Consider the following 11,644-nt stretch of genomic DNA (forward strand, 5'->3'; position numbering starts at 1 on the left):
CAGTTGATGTTGGGAGTGCTGTGGGAAAGCAAACACTGAGGTGAGTGTGCTGAGATCCTCAAGGGTTGCTGAGTCGCCCCACATCTACGCCAAGTTCCAATATTGTTCTAAAGCTGCTGACCAGCAGCACCAAAGTCCTTGTGCTAAAAACCGCGTGTGAATCGCACTCGCAGAGACAACACAAGGACAGGGAGGCTCTTACGCCCATACAGTGTAACTTACATCCAGTTAAGAGTGAAAGACAAATTAGAAACATGGGCAACTCCTCATTTTAGGCTTTCTTGCACTCTTAAAATATTACAATGAAAAAAATAAAATTGAATTCAATAAAATCATTGCTTGACATAGTTACACCTGAATAATTTTGCCAAGTTTCTGCCAATGGACCTTTGTTCAGCTTTGCAATGCTTCGTCTATTTTTTTTCCTCCTCTCCTCACCCAGTACTGTCTTTCCTGCCTGGTACATTTTTGTTTTGACTTCTCTGCTGTCTGAACTGAAGCCTTTTACCCTAAAGCCAGATAATAATTTTGCAGGTGTTTTCAGCTCTTTCTAGTGTAATATATAAGATCTAATAAATTACATATATTTTGCATTGGCACCAAGTCATCCTCTCTACAAGCAAAAAGCAAATGATTCCCTTCATTTTAAAGAGTATCAACAACATTTTAAAATAAGTAGTTAAATTTTATCAGATCCTTCATGTTTCCACCCCAACCACGCAGAAGTACATTATACAGAAGTACATTAAACTCAAAACCTTATATTACATGTATTTGTGTGCATTTTTCATTTAAATTTCACATGAAATAGACCCAGCTGTTACATCGAGTATGTACTGTACTGAAATTGTGAACAGAGAAAAGATTTCTTTATTTCATCAACTCACACTCCTATGCTGGAGCGAAGCTTCCGGACGTCTTTGGATCTTTTGATCTCTTCTTTACAAAGGGTAAATAACTTCACTGAAAAAGGATGGCTGGAAATGAGAAAGAAACAAAGAGGAGAAATAAATTTCTATCAAAATTCAAATGCATTTGCTGACTGCAAAGATGCCAAATTAACATTCAAAGGAGAGGAAAGACACAACGCAGAGCAGCACATTCTCTTCCTCAACAGCACCCCCTGCTTTAGGTGCACCTTCGTAAAGATGCAGATGAGTTTGGCCACCACGTTACTGGGTATTGTATTGTATTTTATTTTATTTTATTTTTAACAGGGAAGGAAAGAGATGACTATTACTTATTTACACCGCTACTGCATGTGTGCTGAGGTGTGAGCAACGAGTCAGTACATGCATGACAATCAGCTAGCCATGGCTTGAGTTTAAAACAAAGCGTGGTATGATCAGAAATACTATGTCAAGAATTAAAATATTCTATAGCCACATAAAAATTATTCAGTCTCTGTATCACTGTGGTGCCTTGGTCATTCCCTCAGGTCTTCAACCAAGCTTTACATAAAAGGGGATGAATGTTGTTCTTAAATACTCTACCACTTCACGGCCCAAATTCTTTTAGTGATTCCAGACAACGTAATTAAACACAGGGCTTACAGTTCTGCTAAGTGTACGAGTCATGAAGCCATCTTTAAATATATTTAGCAAATTCTTTTCTTTTTCCACAGTCTGGGAAATGTGATTCTCACAGCTCTTTCCCAGACACTCACACAAACACAAGTATTGTTAGTATATTCCAAGGATCTATTAAAGAGAAGTAAAGAGGGAATATTGCTTTTATTTCAGTACAAATTGTTTAATCTTTTACTTGCTACACTCAAGGCTGAAGTGCCATAGATGCAAAAGAAACTATTTCATATTTGTCTAGTAAGTATAATTACTTCTAGACTGCATATTTTGGAAACCTCACTGTATTGTGTATGTAAAGCAGAAAGTAAAAATCCTAACATTCATTTTCTGCTACCCTGATTCAAAACTGTGGATAAAAAACCTACTCAAAAAAGCTGTGTAATCGGCTGAAAAACAGAACATTTAAAACAAGAGGTTTATAGAAGTGACAAGATGTTTTGTTAAATTAATGCTCCTTGTTATATACAGTTTTCCAGACAAGAGTTAGTGGTTTTTACTTACTTTTTAAAAATTCTTAAAAGAATACTGGCATATACTGGCAAATATTGACTTGGTTAAAAAAAACCTGAACAACAAACCATGGAGACATTAAGCTCAAGAATGCTGTCTATGGCTGGCTCAACATTGTCCCCAAAACCACACTAAGAGAGTAAATAAAATTGCCAAGTTTTCAATGTTGATACTGAGACTTCATAAGACATTTTCAGAGCTGACTGACAGTGGCTTTCAGGACCAAAGAGTCTGGGGCGGGGTGATTTAAAACCCCTCCATCAGATGCTGAAAGAGCAAGTTCCTTGCCATCCTTGCTGCAGCCACGTCAGCTCCTTCCACATTTTAAGGAGTAGGATAAGCACAGAAAGCACACGGGTAGGAGACACGTGATGAGAATGACAGAAAACTGCATGAATGAGTCAGTCAGGTGTGTGTCTGCAAACATTGATTTGTCCAGGTAGATGAGGGAAGAGCATATCTGCTCTCGGTATTTAGAGAAGGTATGTTTTTTCTTACCTTGGTGAAATTCCTCCTCCTCCCACCCCTGAATAGATGAAGGCATTGTGTGGATAACTAATTACAATACCTGCAATGCATGTCTGGCTTTCAGCACAGAACAACAGCAATATAGTGAATTAGGTGAGATTTAAATTGGTTGAACAACAAGGACATTGCTAGAAGTACAGCAACAAGAGACCAGTTGGAACAAGAGCATCTGGAATAAATTTAATACATGTAACCTTATGTGCAGCACTTTGTGTTTAAAACAGATGCACTTTCCTTTCTGTCATTTGCCAATTTCACATTTATAATAACTAAACCTAACCTATGTGTGATCTCAAATGACTCAAATAGCTTGGCCTCTTTAAAGGAAATTGAGAAAATTCCTTCTCCTGTGTGGGCACAGTGCCAGCAGAAACAGAGGAGGCATCTGGGGAAAAGGGATCAGTCTGAAGTCTTTACATTATGTAAATTGGGCGCACGTGGAACCGCAGAAAGGTGTGGGCTTCTTCCTCCTAAAGGTGAACTGAGCTTCAACAGTTCAGCTGACAGCACCCGGGGTGACTGTGAAACCAGGACAGTCACTGCCATGCTCTTTACTTTATGGTCTCTTATGCAATAGCTGAATAATTGCTTTTAAAAAATCCACAGGAGCATGTAATACAAAGAAATCATTAATCTGGGATCAGTGGGGACATATATCATCTTAAAACACTGTGAGACCACCAGAAAAATATTACACATATGCAATGTGTGAACACTTCTGATGAATATGTAAAACACACATACAGAAGAAACACCACTTTTCCTTATCGCTCCAGCCAGCACTAGATCCTGAATTGTCATTCAAAGGCTTTTCTGTTCACAGGGTACTGATATTAGACTCACCTTACTGAACTTCCTAAGGAACTAACAATCTATCTGGGCTCTGGGCAGACTGAGCATCTCTGGAGATCATTCACTACGGGACCAGCAGAATGACTGCAGCAGTGACAGGAGCCATAGCCAGGACAGAACACTCCAGTGCCAGTGTTGTGAGCAGCCTCAGTTCTCTCCTTTATTCTCCCTTTCCCTCATCCCACTACCAGCAGGGAGCTGACAGTTACCACCACCTTTTAAGAGGAGCCACTGGTGAGTTTAAAAAAGCCCAACGCACTCTGCTTTATTTGTGGCAGCTGTTTCAAGCACCTTGCCCTTTGCTTCCAGCAGTCTCTCCAATCAATTCACACTCCCTACATTATTATGAATACAGCTCCACAAATTCACAATGTACACTGAGATGAAATCAGGAGGTTTTGGGTTGTGCCATCACAGAAAAGAAATTACATTTCAACTGAAAACCACCGCCCTGTGTGGGGTGGGAGGGCAGGCGGGGCAGGGAGGAACCCGCAGGTGACTGACGCTGCAGTTCCACAAACGCTTTAGGCCCGTGTACACCTGCCCTGCTGCCAGAAGAAATGGGTTTCCTCCACCACTTCCCTCCTTATTTTGGCACAATTTGTGAGCACACAGCAGAACAGATCGAGGAAATACCGCAAGCTGAATTTTACTGGCAGGAGGATATTTTTAAGTGGGAAGAGTTCTCTAATGCCACTGATCATGTTGTAATGCAAAACCATTCCTGCCAGTGCAAGGGAGAGGAAAATCTCCTGCTGGACATGCAGGGTGATGCCAGCTTCAGAGGAGCAGGAGTAACAGCCTGAAAAATAGCAGAGCTTTCCTTTTCATGGAATCACAGAATGGTTTGGGTTGGAAGGGACCTTTAAAGGTCATCTTGTCCAACCCCCCTGCAGTGAGCAGGGACATCATACTACGTACTTTCATACTAACGATTCAGACTAAGCCAAGCACAACAGAGAAAAGCTGCTCTGATAGCCTTTTGATTACCCCAGCGATACTAAAGTTGATTCATTTCAAACCCCACTAGACAGACATTTACCCTCCACTTTGCTTCCCTGCTGGCAGGGTCAGCAGGACCCGGGCAGAGAAATGAGCCACACATGAATCTCATTTTAAACACGAGCATTCACAATACTATAATGAAGGAGAAACACCCAGTGTTCCACCTGCCCTCCTGCACAGAGATCACAAGATCAGCCAAGAGCTTCACGAATGCTGGAATTCATCTACAGGACTGAGCCAGAGATGTCAAGCAGCGTATTTTAAGCTTCATGAGCTATGTGGTGTGAAGAGGCAGGAAAATGCACCACAGGTTATCTCTCTGCGGGGCAGGAGTGACACCATGTGGCAATTTGCTTTAACAGGAGCACAGCTCCTAACAAGTGTATAACTCAGCCAAGAGCAATTAAATTTAAATTGTTTAAATTAAACAGTGCAGGGTATCACCAGCCCTGGACTGCTAGTGCTTTATTAGAAGAAAAAGTTCAGGATATCATGGATATGGATACAATATCCATTCGAAACTTCATGTAAGGCCTGCAAATACTTTTTTTATAATTTGAAAATTGACTCTTACGTGGCTGGTATAGGCATAATCCTGATGCCAGACATCCTGCAACCCACGTTCCCTTGCTAAAACTCCACTCAGCCCAGTGTGGTAAAATATGAGAGAAGGAGATGAAATGGGAGCTGAATGCCCCAAGGAATGCTAATGTTTCATTCCCAACTCTCCAAAAAGTTTTTCATTTGCTACACAACAAGGAAGAAATACACTGAAGCAACAGAAAAGTTGCTCACCGGCAGTAAGACTGTTTTTTAAAAACAACCATGCAACTTCATCCCTCTTATTACAGGCACACTTTATATAAAAGTACCTGAAACTGCCTGAAACTGGACACATGGCCTTTTGATGCCACCAAGCAGTATTTCTACATTTCTATGGCATGATTCTTTGGAAAGGGGATGAATGGTCCCACTCGGGGAACCAGATCTAAATTCACACTTGTCCATAGGCTTTTATGCAAAAAGATGTAGGTGTCACCCAACAGTGCAGGCAGGCCTTGGAGCCAGTGTCAGCGTTCATCCATCCCTCACTACACCCAATGGCACATGCCAAAGTGAGAACACGTACACAGTGCATCAAGTGTCCTTCTGGGCTCACCCATCTGAACAACGTGCCGCGTTCAGCCGCGCGGCACACGGGCTCTCAGAGCACAGCGTTACCCGGACGCCAGGCTCACCTGGCTCCCAGTGAAGTACACACAGAACCTCCTTCGTTGTTACCCCTCGGCCATAAGGTACTACAGAACTGTCACGTGCAGGAACTGCATTCTCTGTCTCTTTCTAGCTGTCTCCAAACTTCCTAGAGCTGTGGCCTTACAGAGCTTTCATATGATAATGAGTTCTTGCACTTCATGCCAATATTTTATTCCCTTGCTATAAGAATGACCCACCACGCTGTATAAATAAATTATACTTTTCTTTTTTTGGTTTCATCTTCAAACTAGAATCAAATACATTTGGATCAGCTTCAACATTTTTCCCCTTTCCCCTCTTAATCCCCCTGGATTTCATTTCATGCCTTTTTAATAAAGCACTAAAACAGCACCACAGGATTGAGTTTGAGTCTCTCTCACACAGCAGATGCAGTGATGCTACCACACGCTTTGTGTTTTGTGACTTGGGAGACACAGACTTTACCTGGGATTTCCACACATAATCTAACATCTTCCCCAGCAGGGAAGACTGGAGCCTATGTGGAAGTCCCAGATCACTGGCATGATTACCAAACCAAACAAGGAATATCCATTCCATCTGTGAGTATTTGACTCATTTTGAATTCCCATTCAAAAAGGGACTGCCAAATTTGATTTAAGAGAGATTATCTAAATACCCACTTGAAAACAAGAGCAGACTCAATTAAAACTTTTAGAGTGATAAAAGCTTTTCAAATTTATCTGCTGTGAGCAATTCTTACATCAACAGATTCTAAATCCTACATGCTGGTAAGATTCACATTGTACAGTTCTGCAAATATCTGTAGATGTGCCAAGATGCTGCCCGTGAGAGTTTGTGGAATATATTTTAATATTACTGAAATTAAAATCATTCTCTTCTGAAACATCTGCAAAAAAGTAGGATTTCACATTGGAATATCTTACTCATGTTTACCCATTCCTGAACTAAACACTTTCCAGAAGACTGAGCTCGGTGTGGAAAAGCTGGGACATGCCTTTTTTATTCTTCTTACTAGAATCTTAATTAACTTCCTTGGAGACATTCACAATAACAAGAGCAGTAGGATTTTGGAAGCCATAGCCTGTAGGTGCACTATTTTGCAGCATGACAACACGACACTGCCATTGCTGAAGGCCCACAGTGCAATGAAGCATGTGTTCCAAAAAGCATGCATTTAGGACACCAGGAAAGGAAAGCAGCAAAATGATCTGACACTGGCCCAAGTCCACCAGGTGAAACATGCAAATTGAATGTGATTAATGTACTGCTTGTTAAACAATGAACCAATAACTGACTCCTACACTGATATGAGAGTCCAAGATTTTAGCAAGACCCTTCCAAGGCTATCTGGTCCAGAATTCAACACAGCTGCCCCACTTCAGAAAAATCAAAACATTATATCCAGATACAGACACTTAGGAGAGTCCTGTGCACCCACATCTACAGCAACATTCAGCAGCAGTCGGTGTCAGATTTAAGAGGCCTGTCGCGTGGTGGAAAATAAACAAAAAAGACTTTCAGCAGCTTACTTCTCTTGCATGGTAAATATATCAAAACAGCCATTTGCCAGCATTTGGTCCAGCATTATCAGGAGAGGTACAGACACCCTGATAAAAGAAAACAATTTAACAATGTAAATACACTTCTTGGCATACATATATACACTATTTTTAATTAGAAGCAAAGAAAGAAACTTCCTATCTACCTACACATATTTAAATTAGAACTCTAATTTACACAGAGGAGGGTTGCTCGGTAACTTGTGTGTGTTGGTTAAATCATTCTGGTTGGCTGAGGGCGACATTCCGTTACAGCCAAAAGGAAAAAACCTCATTAACAACATGTCTGGTTTAAACTTGCAGGGTCCTGAAAACACAATTAACAGTTGTATAAAATATTAATTTATTTTCTAGTATATAATCAACATATTCTACAAAGTATCAGAAGTTCCATCATCTTGTCACTCCAGGTAATTACCAAATGAACCAACACACAATGTGTTGAGCTGGAATAACTATGGTCATGTTTTCTACTTCAACAGCTGAGACAAAAAACAAATAAACAAAAAATCTGAAAATTCTATTAATAGTTGTGGGTTTCCCCCCGCAGGGAATATCTTCTGTTTTGCACATGTTTGATAAGTGAAGCTTAGAGAAAATAATCTCATTATGCAGAATAAGTCACCTCTAAAGAAAAATCTTCACAAGAAAATTATACTTCAAGTATTTGTGAAAAAATACCACCTAAACAAAATGCAGATTGGACTACACTGAAAAGTGTGCAGCAATATGCAATCCCCAATACAGCATCCTATAAAAACTGGTGCTTATCACATTATGTGCAATATTAAACTATAGTAAATGCAAAATATTCTGCAAATATTTTTCTGCAAATTCTGCAAAGCATCACTCCTTTGTTACACATTTTAGCAAAGGTCCTGCTGTACCAAACAGGTGCATTACAGTAAATTTACACATCTTGGGCAAACTTCATCTAGGCATATTTAAAAATATGTGCCATACATCTGACTTGAAACAGTCCTGCTATTAAAGATAAAAAAGTGAAACTAAACCCTTACCGGTCATTGTGCAGGTTGTCCTCAAAGACCTTTAGCAACGTCTCACAAAAACTCTCCATAGCGCTGGAATCATTCTGGATTTTCTTCATGTAGTCAAAAAGGCTCTGGGCAGAGTATCTGAGCTACAAAGGGAGGGAGCACAAATGAAGGCACAGGGAACAAAACCCGCTGCATCACACCGGACACCGACTCGGCAGAATTACCCTAATCCTTCACTGCTCCGCTTTCCCCCTCTACTCCGCTCTTGTAAGGCCCCACCTGGAATACTGCGTCCAGTTCTGGAGCCCCCATCACAAGAGAGACCTGGAGCAGCTGGAACAAGTCCAGAGGAGGCCACGAGGATGATGCGAGGGCTGGAGCAGCTCTGCTGTGAGGACAGGCTGAGAGAGTTGGGGCTGTTCAGCCTGGAGAAGAGAAGGCTCCAGGGAGATCTTATAGCGGCCTCCCAGTACCTGAAGGGGCTACAAGAAAGCTGGGCATAATGGCAGCTAATGACATAAGGGCAGTTAATGACAGAACAAGGGGAAATGGGTTTGAACTGAAAGAGGGGAGGTTTAGATTAGATATTGGGAAGAAGTTCTTCACTGTGAGGGTGGTCAGACACTGGAACAGGTTGCCCAGAGAAGCTGTGGCTGCTCCTCCCTGGAAGTGTTTAAGGCCAGGTTGGATGAGGCTTTGAGCAACCTGGTCTAGTGGAAGGTGTCCCTGCTGATGGCAGGGGGGTTGGGACTGGATGAGCTTTAAGGTCCCTTCCAACCCAAACCAGTCTCTGATTCTATGATTCACCACTTGAAGCGTGCACCTGTGCTGTGAAGTTATTCTGCCAACAGCAGCCAGGTGTGAGCTCAGTATCAACGTTTAACAGGAAGATGGCTATTTTATTTTTATTAATCCTTTTTCAAGGAAGAGTTTTTAAATAATGTTAAGTTTTGCCATTGTATGAAAAAAAGACCACATTAAAGGTTTGTTATTTTCTTTCTCTCAAAATAAAACATCCCCAAACCACTATGATTATCCTGCTTTACTTTAAGTAATAATATTGTTATGGCTCTGACGGAGAGTACAGGAGAAGTTCAAGAGGTAATATTTATTAAACAAGCTGATGGAACTGAAAAATGCAGGCGAGCTCTTGGGCACATGGCACAGGCCACAGAAACCAGCAGTAAACTCAGGTTAAAAACAACTCTGAAATAATGACTCTTGCTTTCTAACGCTCACCAGTTTAGAAAGGTGGCAGAAGGGGGTTTTTGTGCTTATGCTCCAGGCGCAGCTGGAACCAGTCCACTTGGGTCAGCCCAGCTGCTCAGGATCACAGGCTGCAGCCTTCGCTCAACAGCTCCCATGGTCCCAGCTCTCCAGGAGCCACCGTGCTCCTCAGCCCAGGCCAGGCCAGGCCAGCTGCTTCTCTCCTGGCCCTGCAGTGCGGGAGGGGAGAAGGCAGAGCCTCTGCGGAATCCTCGTCCCCAGGCAGGTAACGCTGCACCCTTGAGCGGTGGGACAGGGACAGCCACAGGCTATAGGAACATCTCTGCCAATCTAACATTCCTCATTTCTGGGAGAGGGAGGAATTTTATTTCCAGGCTCATCCTTTAAAATATTCATTGACTTCCCTTGAGGTTGAGAAGAAAAGTTTGGGGGTTTTTGTTTGTCGTTGCAGGGTTTGAAGCTGACCCCAGTGATAAGAGAGTACCACCCCTCCTCATCAATAACTTCTGGGCTTTCATTTCAGTTTACAGAGTAACTGAGCTATCCTATTTACCAAATGTCCTCACAGAAACAACCACAAAGGGAACTCTCTCACTGAGGATGAACAAATCAGATTTCTGAATTTTTCTGACTTTTCTGTTAGTCCCCCTGGGACTTTGTCCTAAGTCACATAGGGAAGGAGTAGGGAATACACCTGTAGGATCTGGGTTACAGTGAAGGGGGCTGCAGGAAAGGTATGTGGGGCAGATCAGTTTTGAAGCAGAAACTTCCTTCAGTTTTAATTGCACATGTTAAATCATTTTCTGTTGTTTCAAGAGGGGTTGTAAGCAATACAGAAGCCTATTCAGTCAGTGGAGATTTTCTTTCTGAAGCTCATACATAGCATTTTGATAGCTCATTCAAAGACTCAATCAGTTCCCTCACAAGACTGACCCTTTTATTAAGAAAAAAATAGATCAGTATGAGAAGTGCCGCAAGTGTCTTCCTTAAGAGAAGAATCTCTATTTAAACATCTTAGCTAATTTAAATTTTATATCAGTAACGTTTATGGGTGCATCAGCACAGGAAAACAAGAAACATTTTAGCCTTGAATTGAAACTCTGAACTAGTTTTCAAAAGCTTTAGCCTACTTGAAAACAACAGGGCACAGCAATCCATGCTACCTGGAAAGGAGCAGAGTCTGCTATTTTAACTATTGGTTCTATAGTGAAACATACTGGGCAACACAGAAGCAGAAACGTTTCCTTAAAAGGGTCAAGTGATTATAAAGGAACTACTCAATTATTCTGTCAAATATTCTGTCAATTATTCTATCATTTCAAAATGATAGTCAAGTCTCAGTGAAAATTGTTTAAACATTTGTAAAAGCCAGCTACATTAAACTGAAATACTGAATTGAACCGAGGGTCGTTCTTCCATACGCTAGAAGTAATGTTGGTTTGCTTCCCTGTACTGAGTGTAAACTGCATCCTAACACTGAGAGGCCTTTAGAGGATACACAATTGTAAGGAAGAGAGATTTCCTGAAAATTTGAAACCTGCTTAATTATTGCATACTACCCTTTAAAAACCATCTGTGCACTTAAGACTACTACAAATAAAGAAGAAATATTTTGCCTTAATACCTTACACTAGCAGAGATTAATTATAAGCAGAAGAAATGCTGCATCCAAGTCTTGGGAAAGATCTTAAAACGTGTATGGTTAACCATGTAATTTTCTTTCCTCATTCTTTTGTCTTTTAAAGTTCCCTGCAAATCACACACCATTTTTTGAAGAAAGCTTGTTCCAAAGCTGTGCAAAACCAAGACGGAGTAGCAGAATAATCAGAAAAAACTGTATAACGAAGACAGCATTTCTTCATGAGCAAGTAATTAAACAATTAAAAAGTACAGGTGTGGACAAACCACCACATAACTGCTCGAGAGATTTAAAAATAGGACATTTTCCAAATAGTCAGCATAAATGATACAAACTCCACCATAAACAGTATATGAACAGGTTAAATCCATATTTCCTCCTCAGGTGAACACTCCTTTTTTCCCAGATAACCTAAGAGGACAATATCCAAGCTCTAACCTTAACTGCTCATGAGTATTTGCTGAGAAGAGCATTTCCAAATCTATTCTTCGACTATGCAGAACG

At 41.1% G+C, this 11,644-nt stretch overlaps 1 protein-coding gene across 1 annotated transcript in view; it reads right to left on the bottom strand.

The window, feature by feature from the left end:
• The window catches only part of LOC104521017 (tubulin-specific chaperone D-like), a 14,511-nt gene extending 6,127 nt beyond the window's left edge, over positions 1-8,384 (bottom strand). Inside the window, exons 1-3 of the mRNA XM_029083728.1 lie at positions 8,296-8,384; positions 7,247-7,324; positions 888-977 (exon numbers count right to left, since the gene is read on the bottom strand). Of these exons, the coding sequence (XP_028939561.1) occupies positions 888-977; positions 7,247-7,324; positions 8,296-8,384 (257 nt within the window). The remainder of the gene's footprint in view (positions 1-887; positions 978-7,246; positions 7,325-8,295) is intronic.
• Positions 8,385-11,644: the final 3,260 nt, after the last annotated feature.

The sequence above is a fragment of the Antrostomus carolinensis genome, unplaced genomic scaffold (genome assembly GCF_000700745.2).
Source record: "Antrostomus carolinensis isolate BGI_N321 unplaced genomic scaffold, ASM70074v2 scaffold47552, whole genome shotgun sequence".
NCBI lineage: Eukaryota > Metazoa > Chordata > Aves > Caprimulgiformes > Caprimulgidae > Antrostomus > Antrostomus carolinensis.